The sequence below is a fragment of the Aulostomus chinensis genome, chromosome 10, assembly GCF_037954235.1.
Source record: "Aulostomus chinensis isolate RoL2024-O1b breed Wild chromosome 10, RoL_Achi_v1.0, whole genome shotgun sequence".
Lineage (NCBI taxonomy): Eukaryota > Metazoa > Chordata > Actinopteri > Syngnathiformes > Aulostomidae > Aulostomus > Aulostomus chinensis.
The window spans coordinates 2,024,439-2,041,943 of NC_141329.1; the positions used below are offsets into that span (position 1 = coordinate 2,024,439).

Consider the following 17,505-nt stretch of genomic DNA (forward strand, 5'->3'; position numbering starts at 1 on the left):
GCGCTTCCTCAGGATGAGGTTCTGCATCTCAGGGACCTGGAGGTAATCGTTCCCCGCGTGGTCCTGGAATAGTCGAAAGAGATAAGGTTCCCCAGTATTCCGCGACGTGTTGACTCACCGGTGTTTTCAGTGAACTGTGCCAGCTTTTACACAAAAGACGGTTCAGGCCTGCCACCAGTCCGCTCCATCGCCATGTGCTTTGCTGTGGACGGCGGCCTCCATCAGTATGTGGAGCTTCTTGATCCTTGGAAACATTTTTAGCAGACACTAATTGTTGAAGTGCTGCTAAAATAGCAGCTGCGAGCTTTGGATCTTTCTTGCCTCCTGAGAGTAACACAGGGAGCTCAAGTGTCATGTGTCCATGAGCAGCCATGACGCCACGGCAAATATTCAGTGCCCTCAAATCAGCCACTTTGGTGCGTTATGGACTTGAGCAACTTCTCCAACACAAAACCGTTGAGTAAAAAGACTCGGATGAATATTTCCAGTGTGTTAAACAACTGCTTCATCCTGCACGCCAGCGCAGTCCATCAAGATTGATGGCGTTGTTTTGCAGACGGAGGTAACTGGAGGTTACGCTCACATCTGTTCTCTGTAACTCAATCACACGCTCAGACAGCGAGACGGACTCGACGCATACCTCCACAGACTGGAAACACACATTCGCTCTTGGACTCTAACCATCTTCAGCCCTGTTTTCTTTCTTTCTTCTTACTGCCTTATCTTTCTTTGTGTGTGTGTTAGTTCTCCTCTCCACAAAGTAAACATGCTTCATTTTGCTGCTCGTAAACAGGGTAATTACAAGGCACTCAGACCTGGGAAGCACCACACACACACACACACTCACACACACGTGCACTCTAAACTCACACACTTACCAGGAGTAAGAGGGGGGAGCTACTGGCATGATAATAAAGGACTTGTTTGCCGGGGTTACTAGAGGGCAGCGGCCGTAACTCCTCTCGCTGTGTGAGTGAAAGGAAGAGAGAGAGAGAGCCACAGAAGACCGAGCGAGACCAGGATCATGTGGCTGGAGTGTGCCGTGTCCACTGCTCAACACAGCACCCAAAACAGAGGGCGGATACTGCAGCTTCCAAACCACCAACACCACCGGCTCTGCTTTATTCTGCAAAGCTTCTCACCCAACTGACAAGTCCTGTAACATCAGACGAGCCCACTACGGGCTGTTTTGGAAAACTTCCTTCCATCCATGAGCCGAAAAGGATCTGGCTCAACGAATATGGAATTGGATGAAGATTGCATGATGTCGGAGTGGGAGGCTGTGCTGGAGCTGGATGAGGCCTTGGCAGGGTGGCTTCTGCAGGGTCCTGCTAGAGGGGAGTGGGGCTGGGAGTGGGGTTGGGCTGCCTCAGACCTTCAGGACCTCGAGTGGGACACTGAGGAGATCCCTGCTGTAAGTCCTCAACATGTAACTTTATATCGAAGAGTGAAGAAGTTTGGGGGGGCGGGGGATTAGATGCATTTACCTCAAACGGGTCAGCAGAGAGACTTCAAGCTTGTCTTTGCTCTGCACTTGTGTAAAGATGATTCTGTGGTTGTCCCCAGTAACAGAAGCCCACTGGTCGAGTTGGGAGTCACGGATGCTCCAGATGTCCGTTGTTAGCAGCCGAGTGCAGGAGTGTTGGTTGATCACTCTGTTTATCATGCCTCCATCAAAGGCTGGAACCAGCAGATTCCTCAACTCATAATGCAGGCGCATGCAGTGGTGTTCAGTATGAACAGGCTGTTCTTTTCCCACCAGTCCAGGTCAAAAGGAATATATTCTTCTTTTGTTTCAGTCGGCCGCTTGTTACTGTATTGGCAGCTATTGTTTCCCGAAGCTTTCCTGTTGAAGGAAAACATCTGGCACAGACAGTGAGAACGCTCACTTTTGGAACACTTCAGGAGATTTTCTACATCACAGCCTCAATCTGCAAATGATCAGGTCTGCCGAGGCCAAGAAAAAGAGAGTCGAATTATATTGATGTTGAAGTTTGACCAGTTAGACAAGCACCATGTGTGCAGTTGTTTCCGATTTCAGCTCCCCGGTAATGTAGAATTGTTTTAACTCTGAACCAAGTAATACAGGTGTGTAGCAGAACGGCGAGTCACTGAAAATTCCTTTGTAAAGTCGGAAGCTCCTGCAGTCTGTCGAGGGTCATTCTGCATCACAATAGAAAACACAAATGGAGAGGTTTATTTTAATAATGTGAAATCACATTGTCAGTTGCTGTTGAGGAAGTAACCTGCACTTTGTGAGCACTTTTTTTTTTTTTTACAAGCTGAAATCGAAATGCCAAACGTGTATTCAACTAATTTTATCTTTCCTGGAAATTCAAACTTCTTAAAAACAGAGTGGTAAAAAGGCAGCTCTATGTTGAATGTGCATTATAGAACTCTGTGAAACTGCTCAGAAGATTTTTATCACTAAACTCTCCCTCAGTGAATTCCAGTGGTCGAATCCCTCGCTGTCTCTCTTTTAGCTTCCCCTCCAGGAAAGTACATGTTCTTCTTTGCTGAACTGAAAACACTTCCTCACAAACTTCTGACAGACGTGAACTTTGCCGTGTTTTAATGTACTCTGCTCCCTGGTTGAATGCAACACATTTCTATGGGACTCACTGTGGAACTGCTCTCAGTCATGGCAGCATGTTTCTTGAATGACCTGCAGCAGGCTGAGGTTCTGGAATTGCGCTTCAGTATCTGGTGAATGATGCCGTCTTCCAGGTGTCCCTCTGCTTGCTTCTCACAGTTCATCCAGTTCTTGTCAAAATCCCCCACCAAAGCAAATCTTCTCAATAACCCGAGCGACGCCCTCATCAACCCTGTGGGTGGTTTTAACAAGCACCTGCTCTATGAAACTAACAAACCCCAGTGGGCTGCATAACAGAGTCCACACCAGAGAGCATGAGGGAGCGTGTGTGTGTGTGTGTGTGTGTGTGTGTGTGTGTGTGTGTGTGTGTGTGTGTGTGTGTGTGTGTGTGTGTGTGTGTGTGTGTGTGTGTGTGTTGGACGTACATGTGCGTTTATTCATGTCTGACTCTACCTGTCACTGCAGGTGTTGAGCCCCACATACAAGCAGCGCAATGAGGACTTTCGGAAACTCTTCAAGCAGCTTCCCGACACAGAGAGACTCATTGTGGGTGAGTGAGCACAGCGGCACCCAGGGTCCACCTGAGGACCGGCAGGGTGCTGCTGAATGAGCCCTGATCAGAAAAGGATTCTTCTAAGTTCCACAACGCTTAGATGTTGCAGACTTCTTAATAGGATCAGGAAACGCAGAATGCCGTCATTGTCTGAAAGCCAGTAAAGTAGAGCTCAGAATGTGACATCTCGTCAAAGTCATGATTTCACAGATCTTAAACAGCACAAGTGTTTATGCGATGAGTGAGCTGTGTGACGTGAGGTGACTTGATGGTGGCACCTGATCTCAGGGACACCAACCACGTTCAAGGCCTGTTCACTGGGGACGGCTCTGGCCAGTAGGGACAACGGTTGTGTCCCCAGTTGGTAGAATGCAGAGTTTTGGACATTGGGGTCCTGGTGAACAGTGGTGACACCTCGTTTCCACACGGATGTTCTGGTGTGCAAATAAGGAACTCCTCTTCAACAGAAGGTTAAAATCCTTTCATTAAATCAGTAAAATTAGAACGTGATTAAAATATTCCCTCTTTTCCAGAAGTCTAGTTTTTTTTTGTACCATTTCAAGTTTCAAGAAGCTCTGGTGATGCTTTGTCAACCCATCAGAGATCACGGAGGTTCCCATAGTAACAAACGCACATCCAGTTGCCTCACAGACTTTCACAGTTATGCGGAAATGAGGCGCAAGTCACCAGGATTCTCATGTCGGTCTCGGTGTGTGTTGAACGCGTTTGTGCTCCTTCTGATGCTGATTTTCGGTCTCCTTTGTGTTCCAGACTACTCCTGTGCTCTGCAGCGGGACATCCTTCTGCAGGGACGACTCTACCTCTCTGAGAACTGGATCTGTTTCTATAGCAACATCTTCCGCTGGGAAACACTGGTATGCTTGTTAGCTCTCTGGACCTCTGCGCAGTCTCACGTTTGTTATATTGGCAGTATTGGGTCATACTTAAATACCGTGTGTGTGTGTGTGTGTGTGCGTGTGTGTGTGTGTGTGTGCGTGCGTGCGTGCACGCTCAGCTGACAGTGCGGCTAAAGGACATCTGCTCAATGACTAAAGAGAAGACCGCCCGCCTCATTCCCAACGCCATCCAGGTCTGCACCGACAATGAGAAGGTGAGTTAGTAAATGTAGGCATTTATGAGTGAGCTTCTAATTTCATGGTAACAAGTGTAGGAATTCTTAGATTTCACTCTTTGTATTTCATATTTTTTAATTATCTTTTACCCCTTTAAATGTATTGGAAAAATAGGTGTTGTTCTACCTGAAGGCATGTGAGAGCTGCTTTCACTGACTTTGTGGAAACATTAAATGAAGAGTGGAGCAAAATGAAGTCATTTCACATAGAACCCAAAGGTCTAAGATGTTTTGTTTGTTTCCATCTTCTACAGAGGTGGTTGAATAAAGGTTTTAATGCATGCTGACAATTCCTGCTAATTTTTCAGTAAACTGTCAAGTTTCTGAGGTTATTTACCGATGGTTTTAGGCGTAAATGGGATGAAGCGACAGTGGAGAGTCCTTGAGGACCGACGGTTGTCCGGAGGCTGGGTTATTCAGTGGTCCTCACTCACAGGGGGAGTTCCTGTCACATAAATCTGCCTGGAGAGGGATTCTTAATCCTCACTATCACTTCAAAACTACTTTGATGCTGCTTGTTCTCATGTGAAACCCATTTGTTGAAGTCTTTTTCTCCCCCAGAATTAGGTCACTGCAAATCAAAATAATTCCAGCAGAAGGGATTAATTTGAACGTTCAGTGCCATCACACACATTCATGCTCCATTCTTTACTTTCTTCACAGCACTTTTTCACCTCGTTTGGAGCCCGAGACAGAACGTACATGATGATGTTCCGACTGTGGCAGAATGCGCTGCTCGACAAGGTGAGGCGATCTACAGTTCACAGCGCTCCGCCCCTTTTTTGTTGACATCTGTCTGACATTTTCTACATTTTGGTCGATGAGGTCACACAGAAAGAAAAGTTGGCGTAGTCACAAGTCTTCTTTTCGATTGCTGTGTGCCTTATGCAGCCGCTGTGTCCCAAAGAACTGTGGCACTTTGTTCATCAGTGCTATGGCAACGAGCTCGGCCTCACCAGTGACGATGAGGATTATGTTCCCCCCGATGATGACTTCAACACCATGGGGTGAGTCTGGCCCTGCCGCAGAATCAATTACTGCAGTTACCACCATAAATATTTCCCTGTTTATTCTTACATGTTGTTACAGCACAGGTCATAAGTACAGTCACAAACAAGCGTCCACGCTCATTTCAGCTCACCAACAATAACCCTTATTTACAGAGGCGGCTGGTTGGAAATGCAAAAAAAATCCCCTCTGCCCTTCCTCTCTTTAGTTTCTCTCATCCTTCAGGTGAAGAAGCCATGCTGAGGCTCTCCTCCGTGTAGTGGGAGGGAGAGGGCAGTGACCTCACTTATCTTTATCTGGATGTTTTACCCTTTGGCAAGCATGACATCAGCCGCTGAGATCATCCAAGAGATGTTCCCAATATTTTATGCATTTTATTGAATGAGTTGACAAAACCTAGGAATAACCACAAATAGCAGCCTTGAAAATACACGCACGCCTCTCACAAACTGATGCACTCAACAATACCATGTGTCAAACACATGTTCTCGCAGTTTTGACTGATGAGACGTTTGATGCTCCTGACGCTCAGATGTGCAGCACGCTCTCACCCCTCGACGTCATGTAATCGTGACGCTCCTGGCGGGTGAAATAGCTTCAGATTCTCTCACTCCTCGTGTCTCATGCAGAGGAACAATGCAGCCTTTATGGTCAGATATGACATTGTGCATTTATTAGAGTATCAATGTCATGAGCCGAATTTACAAAACTAAAATAGAAAATTGGAAAATGGGTCGGTGTGGATGTGCCTGGCTCTGGAGCTCAGAGCTGCAACAGTTTAACTGTTCTGAGTTTTCACTCTTCTCTCAAAAAATTTTATTAGGGCCTGAGTCCAGAGGTACTCCGGGGCGAAGACCCTATTATGTTTTCATCTATATTTTATATTTTTTATTTCATTCTGTATCATTCACTGGTTTCAGGCTCTTGAATGTGAGGATTTGCTGCTTTTTTGTCATTTGTGACAGAGAATAAAGGGTCTTTGGGCTGGAAGATGCATCGTGTCACTTTGGGTTCTAGGAAATTGTGATGAGCTCTTGGACTTTTTGAGACATTTGGTAGACTGAGCTAATCCATCACTAGTTAGCCCAGCCCGACTGCTGTCAAGGTTTAAGGTTAATAGAGTGATCTCATCCTTCAGGCGTCCGTCAGTCACCAGAGTAGGAAAATAACAGCATTGAAAGTACGGACATGACAAGTAAATGTGTGGTTTTGTGTGTTTTCTGGGGCTTCAGCTTCAGTGAGGAGATTCCCAATGAAGAGAATGAAATCAACAATGACAACTTGTCCAAGAGCAGCGCCGAGGCCAAGCCTGAGGGGAGCCCGCCCCCTCTGCATAAGAAGGTGGTCCCAAACAGCATCATCGATCGCCCCGGCAACCACGACACTCCCATCACCGTGAGTTTGCTTTGCTGTGCACTCGAACGAGTGATGTTAACCTCAAAGGCCTGGCTTCACTCTGTGTGACAGTCAGACATGATTGAGGTACTTGTGCTCATCAGCATGTGTTCTCCAGTTTGACCTCCCGGCAGAGGAGTACGCAGACTGCCAACCAGATGGCGAGCTGCTGGCGGTGCCACTGCTGGTGGAAGAGAAGAGCAGCGAGCCCAGTGGGCCCGGGGGTCCGGTTCCTTCCCCCTCACTGGACTTCAACGACAATGAAGACATCCCCACCGAGCTCAGTGACTCGTCGGAAACACACGATGAGGGTGAGCGGACACCACCGAGTCCCGGCACAGCTCTCAGACAGGGCTGGAACCCTGAGCAGCGTTCAGTCCGCTTCTGTTGTGGTGTTGGCTTGTAAATGACCAGTAGAGGGCAGCAAACACCTTGACTCCTTCAAGTGTGCGCGAGTCAAAAGAGGACTTTCACCTCTAAAACAGATCGATAGATTTATTCAAGCATTTACCTAAAATCTGTTTGAATCTAAATATTTAAAATGTGTGTCAACCACAGTTCATTCATGTCGTTGATTTAGATTAATCAGTTTCTCACCTCTTGATTATTCTGTCATATTTTAACCAGCACAGCCCTGGAAGTGGGGTCAGAGACAGCTCTGCACTGGCGTCTGACTTCCACGATGTAACAGCCTCCGTCAGTGACGTAGCTGTTCAGCTCAAAACTGCCTCATCGCAGCTCAGTAGAGCTGGAACACCTCTGGTTGAAGAACCCGCCCCCCCAGTTTGGCAGGAGAAAGTCATCCATGCAGTTCTGAACCCATTTATAATGTCACTTTGTCTCGTGTCTCTGATGTGCAGGTGAGGTCCAGGCCTTCCATGAGGACTTGAACGGCAGACAACACATCAACGAGATCTACAAGTTCAGCGTGGACAAACTCTATGACATCCTCTTCACCGAGTCGCAGTTCATGAGTGACTTCATGGAGCAGAGGCGATTCTCAGGTCAGTGTCTCTGATCAGCTGGTCAAGTCTCTGGAATCCAGTCACATCCCAAATCCGTCTACATGTGTGCTCTGTCTTGTTGCTGTCCAGATGTGGTCTATCACCCGTGGAAGAAGGAGGAGGCTGGGAACCAGACCAGAGAGATCATGTACACCATCTCTCTGTCCAACCCGCTCGCCCCCAAAACAGCCACAGTCACAGAGACGCAGGTACACTCTCCTCTGCTCAGCTGCACTCACGTGACTTCCAGTAGCACCAACCAGTGAATGAACACTGCATTCCCCCTTGTCCAGACTCTGTACAAGGCCAGTCAGGAGAGTGAATGTTACATCATCGATGCTGAGGTCATCACACATGACGTTCCCTACCACGACTACTTCTACACGCTGAACCGCTACATGCTCACCCGGGTGGCCAAGAACAAGTGTCGCCTACGGTGAGCTAGAATGATCAGATGGTGCCTTTTTACATGTGCAACTTCTCTGCTAGCAAATAGAGTCCACAGTCCTCCGTCGTGGTAACAGTGTATGTGAGTCCATGCATTTCTGTCTGTCTGGTAGGATATCGACAGAGCTCCGCTTCAGAAAGCAGCCCTGGGGTTTGGTTAAAGGCTTCATTGAGAAAAACTTCTGGAGCGGACTTGAAGAAAACTTTCGCCATCTTGGTAAGCTTGAGTCGTATTTGAGATGATATTAGATTTTCCATCAGATCCGTTTGGTTAGTTTTGGTGGAACTGATCGTGGCTGCGGCCTTTCTTCTGTGAGGGTCAAAGGTCACTCACCCTACATCCCTCCCCCGGAGCAGCAGCATCCATTTCCAACCTACAACACATTTTAAGTTCACTTCCTGTTTTCTATTTTTGCTCAAAGCAAATCAAACTGAGCTTCACTTACAGACCAGGAGAGTCCAAGAGGGCCGTGGTCTGATGAGACCTGGTATTATGTAACAGTCCACCTGCTCCTTCTCAGAGCTGGAGCTGTCCAAGCTGGAGGAGATCCTGACCGAGTCCCACCAGTTATCCCCGAAGGCTAAAGGGGTGAAGAGCTCCACGGTGAGGCGGAAGAAAAGGCCCATCCCACACATACGCAGCCAACATCTGGACGAGGCGCTCAGCCCCGTTACCACGCCGACAGATGAGGAGGTGATTCAGCGGATCAAGCATGTGGCCGGATCCACACAGACGCGACACCAGAGTCCAGAGCACCATCTCCTGCCTGGAGGCTTCGCCCTCTACAGCGTCTCCAAACTGCTGCTCATCATCAGCTTTGTGTATGCAACTGATCACACCACACACACGCGTGCGCACACACACGCACACGCACATCTGGATTTGTGTATAGAAACGGTTAATTAAATTGGACACGTGCTGACAGGCCACATGCATCTTCATCACATGTAACGAAGACAGCTCTGTGTCGTCATTTCATCAGTTTCCCCAGAAATCTGTGGCGTTTTGTCTGAATCACACTGAAGATGGAAAGTTTTGTAAATGTTGTTCTCTGAGTGTAACCCCTCTCTCCTCTCCTTCCATTGCCATCATAGGATCTGTCTAAGGTATTCACCAATATACTATCTGTATCGGCAGTGTAGCCACACGCAGCTCTCCCATCTTAACGTCGTTTCCAGTGACAGACCAGTTGTTTTAATGACCATGTGAACTGCAAAAGCCCGTTAACTCCGTTCTGCATCCTCCGTCAGTCTGGTGCTGCTGGTGTTCCTCAACATGATGCTCTTCTACAAGCTGTGGATGCTGGAGTACTCGGCTCAGTCGCTGACAACCTGGCAGGGTCTGCGGCTTCATGAAAGGTTGGCTCGCACGCTGTTACTGACACACAGAGATTTAACATGATGAATGGGTGGTTGAGGCATTTTAGGATTCGCAGTCACCGCATGAATGAGACTGACAATAAATCACACACAACATAAACACAGACAGTTTCAGCCGTCCACTCTGATCTTTATCCACATGACAAATGTGACAGGGAGCCGCTGAGCCTCCGCAATTACCCCGATTCTCCCTGAGACAAGTTACCAAACTGTTTGTTAGCGTGTCGGTAATGTGTGTGTGTACGTGTGTTTCCTAGCAAACTGCCTCAGACGCAGATGGAGTGGGCCCAGCTCCTGGAGGCGCAGCAGCGTTACCATGACGCCGAGCTGCAGAAGTGGAGGGAGATAATCAAATCTTCAGTAGTGCTGCTAGATCAGGTACGCAAAGACACTTCCTCAAAGAGTCAGGACTAATAGTCGATCCCAGAGCGCGTCCAACCGTCAGTTACACTGGCGTGTGTGTGTGTGTGTGTGTGTGTGTGTGTGTGTGTGGTCGTGGTTCGATTACTTGAAGACCGGATTCTGCATGTCAGTGCATAAAAAAGCATTGTGAACACAAACGAAGAAGAGGCAGTCTCAGAACTGTTAACGCAAAACTCACTACCCCAAATACGACTCAAAATACAAATACTAATGAGCATTCAGTGGTACACACAGTGCAGTCAGTAGAATTGCATGAAGTATAGAAAAGAGTTGTGGGGAAGTTGGTTAAAAGGGTTTAGACCAACCAAGACTCTAGTAGAGACCCCAGTAGGCTTTTTTAATCAAGCTAACTGTTGGTTTTGCTCTTTCATCAGATGAAAGACTCTTTATTGAACCTCCAGCGAGGCATCGGGTTAAGGGACTACAGCTCTGAGGCTGAGGAGAAGAGAAGTCGCTACCACTGACACGCCGCCACCAGGCCACGAGGGCATGCTGTGCAATATAGGACCTGTTTTGTTTGTCAATCAGTATGCAGGAAGCAGCGAGACAGGGAGAGGACACGGGGACGGGTGGGACCAACAGTGAGCTGGTCCAGAGGGGAACAGTTGTCTCCAGCACACGCCTGCAGGAGGACGCTCCTGCTGCACAGACAGGAACCAGGATGTCTCCCTGGGAGAATGCAGGAAGGTGCGAGACTTGTACCTTCCCTCCACTGGCGGGATTTCCTTCCACTCTCTTTTGATTTCTTTCTAAGTGCATCCTACTGTAAGCCATGTCAACCAGGAGAGGGTCAGCCAGACAGAAGGAAAACTACTGCATGCGTTTCGACAACTTAATTCCCCTCAGTCTGTGTTCATGTGGTCCAGTTCCAGTCTGTGTGTCAAAAAAAAGAAGAACAGAGGACAAGGACAGATAGTGGGGGTCCTTTTGAGTCTTAATGTCTTTCTACTCTCTTGACTGTTCCAAACCAGTTGTCCCCTAGAGGTCCTCGCTGCAGCGTCTCTTTAACAGACTTCCAGGTGATGGAACTGCAGAGTCGCCCTCCCACCTTCACGATCAGCTGCTTGCCTTCTGAATCTGGCCTGTGGGTCTTTGTCAGGGCTGGTTCCCTGTCAGACTGGAATATTTACAACACACAAAAATCTGGTTCCACAGTATTTGTTTGTGCGGTGTTGATTCATTTTGCATCATTCCCAGTCGATGTGATTGTAGAGTGTAGAATGTATTAGCCTGACAAAAACAGCCAGACGTCGGTCTGTAATCGTTGATAAAGGGACACTGCAGCCAGACTAGTAGGGAGACTCGTCTTCTTATATGTTTTATTACTAAACTGTGACTATATCTCTTTAAAAATGTTTAAAATTAGAAAGAATTCTATGAATATATTTGAAATATATGAGAATATTTCATTATTTAATATATATATTTCAAAATATATAAACATTACCTATATTTATTGTTAATTTATGTACATAAAGAAATGATCAGAGCTCTAGACCAGTTAAAGAATTTCTAACAAAAGGATTTTTTGTTCTTCTAAACAATGCATGCCAGATATGTCTGTGACATGTCCAGTGTGCAAGTATGAGTCTGCATTAGCGCGATTATATTCGCGCATGAACGCGTGTGTGTGTGTGTGTGTGTGTGTGTGTGTGTGTGTGTGTGTGTGTGTGTGCGTGCGTGAGTTGTAATGTGTGACATTTTTACCATTCCACACTCGTCTGTTTTTTTATTTTGTTTCTTTTCTGGCTCTTGCAGCCAGACCTGCCTTTTTTTAATGCTAATGCATTTGGGTGCCGCCTTGCGTTAGCTCCACCAGAGTACGGTTTACAATCCAAGAGTTTTCCAAAAATGACGTATCCAACAACTTTTTTTAAAAGTTACATCGACTTTTACAAAATTATTGATCGCACAAACTATCAATGTCACTTTTGGACACGTAGAAGCATAAATCCATGGATGACGAAAGGAGGATTTTTGATTACGAGCAGCTGTTTTCCCATGTCACCACTCTGTGCTGAAGATTGATGCCTGCTGAATATGAAGCTAGGGCTAGCAGGTAGCTTTAGCTAACTTTAGTAGCTGGGACGAAGCTTCATGTGTAGCTTACAGACCTGAGAATATCATCAATCCTATCATCTAAATATCTGCAACATAGCAAGTATTCCTATTCCTTAAGATTCACGTACTGACCCCCCCCCCCAAGTGTTTTGTCTTGGATGCAATGAAAGCATGAGAATGAATTTAACGAAAATAAACCAAAAGAAAGAAGTCTAGAATTGTACCTTCACGAGTATTCATGTTGTTTGTTAAATGAAGTATTTATCAGGTATTTTGTGTACTATGTATTTACTTGATTAGGTCAAAGTAAAGAACATCAAGAGAACCCCTGAGAGCTGGTGAACTTAAGCGATAAAAGCACTTCCAAGCGTAGAACGGCCCTGTGGAGGAAGACGAGCGAGCGAAGCACTTTAAGGCCTTTTCAGGTAGCGAAGGGTGAGAGAGACGGCAGGTGAATGTAGGCTTCCATTGGTTCATCCTCCAAACGCAGACACGGTTTCATTTGGTTTTTAGTTCTGCTTCACGTTAGTTCTGCTCTTGTCTGCGAGTCCTGTTTGAAGGTTTTATATGCAAAATCTGCCAACGTCAACCTGCGAGCGATCCACATTCATGTCAGCTTCCAGACGAGTGACTCATGAGGGGGATGGAATCTGCATGGAGGAAATTAATGAAAACACAGGAAAATCTGCAGGAATTGACTCGTGTGTGTGTGTGTGTGTGTGTGTGTGTGTGTGTGTGTGTGCGTGCGTGTGTGTGTGTGTGTGTGTGTGTGTGTGTGTGTGTGCGTGCGTGTGTGTGTGTGTGTGTGTGTGTGTGTGTGTGTGTGTGAGAGAGAGAGAGAGACATTTGAAGAAGACTCTAAGTTGTGGTAACATTAAAAAAAACCCTTGAGAGCCGATGGATGCAAGAGGCTGAAATGTTTTCTGTTTTATAGAAACCACTTTCACAAACTTGATGACACTGAGAGACTTTGGTGGAATGATGCTTCTTCTGGTGGAACAGAATGTCATGAACACGTGAAATGCTTTAAAGAGTTTCTTTTTCAAAATGAAGTTGTTGTTTTTTTCCTTTTCACACATTTCTTTAATATTGTTTGCTTAGTTGATTTCAACTGGTTTTACTGACTGATTTTAGTCTCTGGATCCTATGGAAGTTTATTTCTGCCAGTAAAAGAAGAAAGAAGATTAAAAACTAAACCCTGCCACTAAATATATTCCAGTGGTGAAGTCAGAGTGAGATTGAAAGTCACTGTTAGGAGAGATAAATCAAAAGCAGTTTCAAAAATTCAATTCAAAATTATAAGTGTCAGAAAAAAATCCGGAGGTAAAAGGACCGTTATCCCATCATTCCAACTTTTTTTTGTGTGTTTTATCTCATGAGTATAGTTCACCATGGTCACTTTGTTAGTATCGCGCTACTTTTTATTCACGTTTGTGTGTTTACTGGCAAAAACACTCTTCCTATTGTTCCTCGGTCACGTCTGAGTGTCGACGGGTACGTTTGAACATTGATTGGAAGAAAAGACGTGGGTCTGAACATGAAATATTCACTGTGGCCTCCAATCTGTCACAACAGACAATTATGCAAACTACGCCTTTTCACCTTCATCGTTCCCTTCGAAACTTCCACTCACTCTTTGTTCTGATGCTTTTAGAACAATCTGTCCGTGATGTGTCAGATTACACCAGCGAGATGTTTAGTCTCTGTGCTCGAGCTCTCGTCACAGGAACGATTGTACACTTGCTCTCGTGCGCTTCATGGATTCACACTGGCTGTTTTAATTGGCTTTTGAGTTGCTGTCAGTGCTAATGAGGCAACGGCAGCGTCCAGTCGACAGGGTAATAACTAACACACACACACACACACACACACAGCCTCCTGAAATGACCACTGATCCGACTGATAGCAGCAGCTCCTCCTGGAGGGTGTCCTGATATAAAATGTGCTGGTGTAGTTCTGTTCCAAACAACTTCTGCTGTCTGTTTTTGTTTGTTTGTTTTTTTTTTGTCTTTTTTTCTTTCTTTTTTAGAAAATGATTTGATCTTTTGAGAGACTTTTAGTGGAATTTATACATGAGATAAATATACTGTAAGTATATGTTGTGTATCTCTGCTGTGTGCGTGCTGACGCACACGCCGACAAAAGAACCCAGCCTGCGCTGCGCGTAGGTTCTGACTCGCCCATGACTTTGCCTCATAGAGACTGAAGAGAAAGGTGGCTTTCTGATTCATGTGAAGTAGAGATTGGAAGTATGAATAAAAAATGTTGAGGAAATGGTTGTGCTATCGTTGGAGTCTGTATTCACATCACTTATTTTCTCAAATTATTTCCAAAACCAGAAGAGTAACTGCGTTTCCGGAGAAGAAGAACTCACAAAAGGTTCAGCTGAAGCCCCGTAACCTGAATATTCCACTCGCTCGCACCTCTCCTGCATCAACTGGGAGGTTTTCTCATGTTCTGAAGGTGTAGGTTGTTCCTCCTGACAGCTTCTATCCTCACAGATCCAGAATTCATGACCTGGAGACCTTCCAGTGACGGCAAAAGGCCCTGAGATGAAATATTCATCTGCTACAGAACTAGCAAATGTAAAAAAAAAAAAAAAAAATCTAAAGACTCTAAAATATTGATGCCAAGCATTAAAAGCTACTGCCCGCAGGATTAAGGAGTGCAACCACATCGCTGGGCAATGACCAGCTGGAGGAAATTGTTGTGACATCGACATTCTGGTCAGCAGAAACTGTAAAGACCCCGGTGGATCTCCGTGTGTACCGTTAATATAATATACCGTTAATATACCGTAACAGGAGATAAACGAGAGAGGACGCAGACAAACCACGAAGGAGAGACTTCAGAAATGTGGCAAACTACTTGTACCTCAATTTAGAGTGGAGTGCCTGGAAGAAAGTGACCATTTATAGTACAAAATACTGCAATGATCGGATGGTGAAGGAGTGAGGGCCACAGGACTGACGACGGAGGCAGGAGCAGCAGCATGACCTCACGAGTGACTCTAGTGATGACGTCACTCTCAAGTAAATCTACAACGTCGTTCTAGAGACCATGAACGCAAATATCATTTTATTGGAGGTTGTCAAACACACCTTGTTGCCCAGCTGAGCGGTTCTGCTGCTTTCCTGGGAACTCACGGAACATTTCCGGGTCTGAGCCCTGAGAGCAGCAGATGTTTCCAGCATGAACGTACCGGCATCTTGAAATCATTTACAGCCACCGTGGTTTGAAAGGAGCAGCAAGAATAACAATTATCTGGACAATATTACAACAAACCAAAGCCAAAGACAAATAAACCCTTTAAAACTTTTCAGACAAATGAGTCCTCCCCCCTCCGGGTCCCCGGAGACCACAGAGTAAATAATGTCCCTGTGTCTGTTCTCTCGCCTCCATGACGTCATTGTATAATCGCAGAGATCATTTTAGTTCATCCTCCCCTCGTATTTAAACATCTACTGTTGCATGAGCTGCTTCAGTTGATTTTACTCCCAGAAAAGCAAAACGTAGTCCTTTCGTCCGACAGTGACATGGGAGGATGGGCGAGGGCGACGCCTTAATGAAATGAATCGAGGGGGCGGGGCATCCACAGAGGCCACACCCCTCAGGCGTCTGGTGTCCAATGAAGGCTGAGGCAGATTTGCACAGGCTCGGATGAAACCCACTTTGAGCCCGTGGACGGTCGCAGAGGGAGGGGCCCCGCCTGCGTTTGACAGCTGCGAGATAGAAAATGTTGAGCAGCCGCGCATGTAGAGGGTGAGGAGGAGAACCATGCTGCTCCCACACGACCTCCCCCGGAATGTGATGGCCCATTACAGCCCAGGAAAGCCCTGCTAGAACCTGCACCCAGCTCAGACCAGAGAAACGCAATTACTGAGTGGACACGTCAGGACGTTTCGGGGGCATGAACCGAGCGTCCTCCTTTCCGGTAACGGTGGAGCGCAGCCGGACCAAGGAACGTCTGGAGGCAAGTCTGGCCGGCCTGTGTGAGCTGGAGCTCCGCAAACAGAGGCAGGAGTGTCTGGTGCTCGGGGCGCTGGCTCTGGGGGACCCCATGCACCAGGAGGACCCTCTCAGAGGAGATCTGTCGTGCTTCAGCAGTTGGGGGCAGGAAAACCTGACGCTGAGACGCCAGCTGGTAAAGTTTATGTTGAGTGTAATTTTTTACTGCATGTTTGGATTCCTGCAGCACACACGCACACACGCACACACAGCACCCCTCCCTGTTTTGGAGCCAGCAGACTTTACCCCACAGACCTGCGCGCTCTCATTGTCATGCGCCTGACCGCTGCGTGGACTCTCGCCTTTTGTGCTGAGTTGTCCTCGACCCGTAGAAAAAAAAAGTTACTCAACTTGATTAATGGGCTTGGTGTTCGCTGCGCCCCGGGCTGAGGTTCCTGCGGCTGGAGAAACCAGGGGGTGGAGCAGCCGCCGCCTGTGGCACGCAGCGGCTACTTAATGGCCCATTGTTCCCTCATCACGCACTTTTGTAGGTTTTACTACTTTACAAGCTCGCTTTTTAGCTGCCCTCGTCACGTCATCAAGGGATGAGTTACTCCTGCCGGGAGCTCCTTGTTGTCGCCGACATTTTTTTACGTCAAGAATGATCCCAGAGATGATTGATGGAGGAGGAGGGGGCTCGAGCTCTGCCGTGACGCAGTGATGCGCGGACCAGCGCGAGGATTGAGAACTGTTTCTCAGTCGTGAGAAATTCAAGTTCCACTCGCGGCTCGAGCGGAAAGTTTCCCCGAGCCTCGTCACCGCGCGCGTGCTGCTGGCTGCTTTTATTCTGATAGTCGACAGACATCTGCCTCCTCTTCGTGAGGGATTCCGGTTGGCTCCAGCCCTCAGGATGTCTAGGAAGCCATGATTAAAGATGGTGAAAAAGAAATTAAATCAGCCGCCTCCTCTTCACACCTCCTTCTCTCCTCCCCTCTCCTCCTCCTCCTCCTCCTCCACAGGGCCGAACAATAGAGGCATGTGGAGCAGAATACTAATGATGCAGGCCGGGCCCAGCAGCCACTGGATACTGGTGGCCCTGGTGTCGTCATGGCAGGATGTGGGCACTGGGCTTTGTCTCTGCCCTCCACAGCTCAGCTTGTTTGCTTGTTGTTCCATTGTGATGGAAATAAGGAACTGGTTTCGAAGGATTTATAATAACCCATAACACCAGTGCCTGAGGGTCAAGTGTGTGTCTGGTACGCTCGGCCCCCCTGGTGCAGGAGGAGCTGCCTGCCTGCTTCAGCTCCTCGCCCTCTGCCACACTTTCTGGTGAACGTGTTTTCCTGAAGGGTGGCATATTTTCCCTTTTTCATTCTCCCAGGAACACGCGTGGATCGATGTTTATTAAGTGCTGTGCCAACCCAAGCGTGTGAGTGATTACACGGGAGGTCCTGGGAGGATTCCGGCCTGACGCGGCTCTAATTGAAGCCTCTAACAGAGTCCTGGTAGCTTGATATCAGGTCACCATCTGTGTCAGAACCAAATCCCCCATCCCATCTTC

General features: G+C 47.1%; 2 protein-coding genes across 12 annotated transcripts in view; both read left to right on the top strand.

Moving 5' to 3' along the window:
* Positions 1 to 11,641, top strand: part of gramd1bb (GRAM domain containing 1Bb) — a 92,894-nt gene extending 81,253 nt beyond the window's left edge. For all 11 annotated transcript variants that reach the window (XM_086215459.1, XM_086215456.1, XM_086215457.1 and 8 more), the window contains 15 exons: positions 3,059 to 3,143; positions 3,918 to 4,021; positions 4,162 to 4,257; positions 4,942 to 5,022; positions 5,170 to 5,285; positions 6,519 to 6,681; positions 6,800 to 6,992; positions 7,542 to 7,685; positions 7,776 to 7,894; positions 7,979 to 8,121; positions 8,246 to 8,349; positions 8,654 to 8,954; positions 9,384 to 9,491; positions 9,770 to 9,890; positions 10,310 to 11,641. In XM_086215459.1, the coding sequence (XP_086071585.1) occupies positions 3,059 to 3,143; positions 3,918 to 4,021; positions 4,162 to 4,257; positions 4,942 to 5,022; positions 5,170 to 5,285; positions 6,519 to 6,681; positions 6,800 to 6,992; positions 7,542 to 7,685; positions 7,776 to 7,894; positions 7,979 to 8,121; positions 8,246 to 8,349; positions 8,654 to 8,954; positions 9,384 to 9,491; positions 9,770 to 9,890; positions 10,310 to 10,399 (1,968 nt within the window). In that variant the 3' untranslated portion in view covers positions 10,400 to 11,641. The remainder of the gene's footprint in view (positions 1 to 3,058; positions 3,144 to 3,917; positions 4,022 to 4,161; positions 4,258 to 4,941; positions 5,023 to 5,169; positions 5,286 to 6,518; positions 6,682 to 6,799; positions 6,993 to 7,541; positions 7,686 to 7,775; positions 7,895 to 7,978; positions 8,122 to 8,245; positions 8,350 to 8,653; positions 8,955 to 9,383; positions 9,492 to 9,769; positions 9,891 to 10,309) is intronic.
* A 4,062-nt stretch (positions 11,642 to 15,703) lies between these two features.
* The window catches only part of dact3b (dishevelled-binding antagonist of beta-catenin 3b), a 9,857-nt gene continuing 8,055 nt past the window's right edge, over positions 15,704 to 17,505 (top strand). Inside the window, exon 1 of the mRNA XM_086215466.1 lies at positions 15,704 to 16,140. Within this exon, the coding sequence (XP_086071592.1) occupies positions 15,907 to 16,140 (234 nt within the window). The 5' untranslated portion in view covers positions 15,704 to 15,906. The remainder of the gene's footprint in view (positions 16,141 to 17,505) is intronic.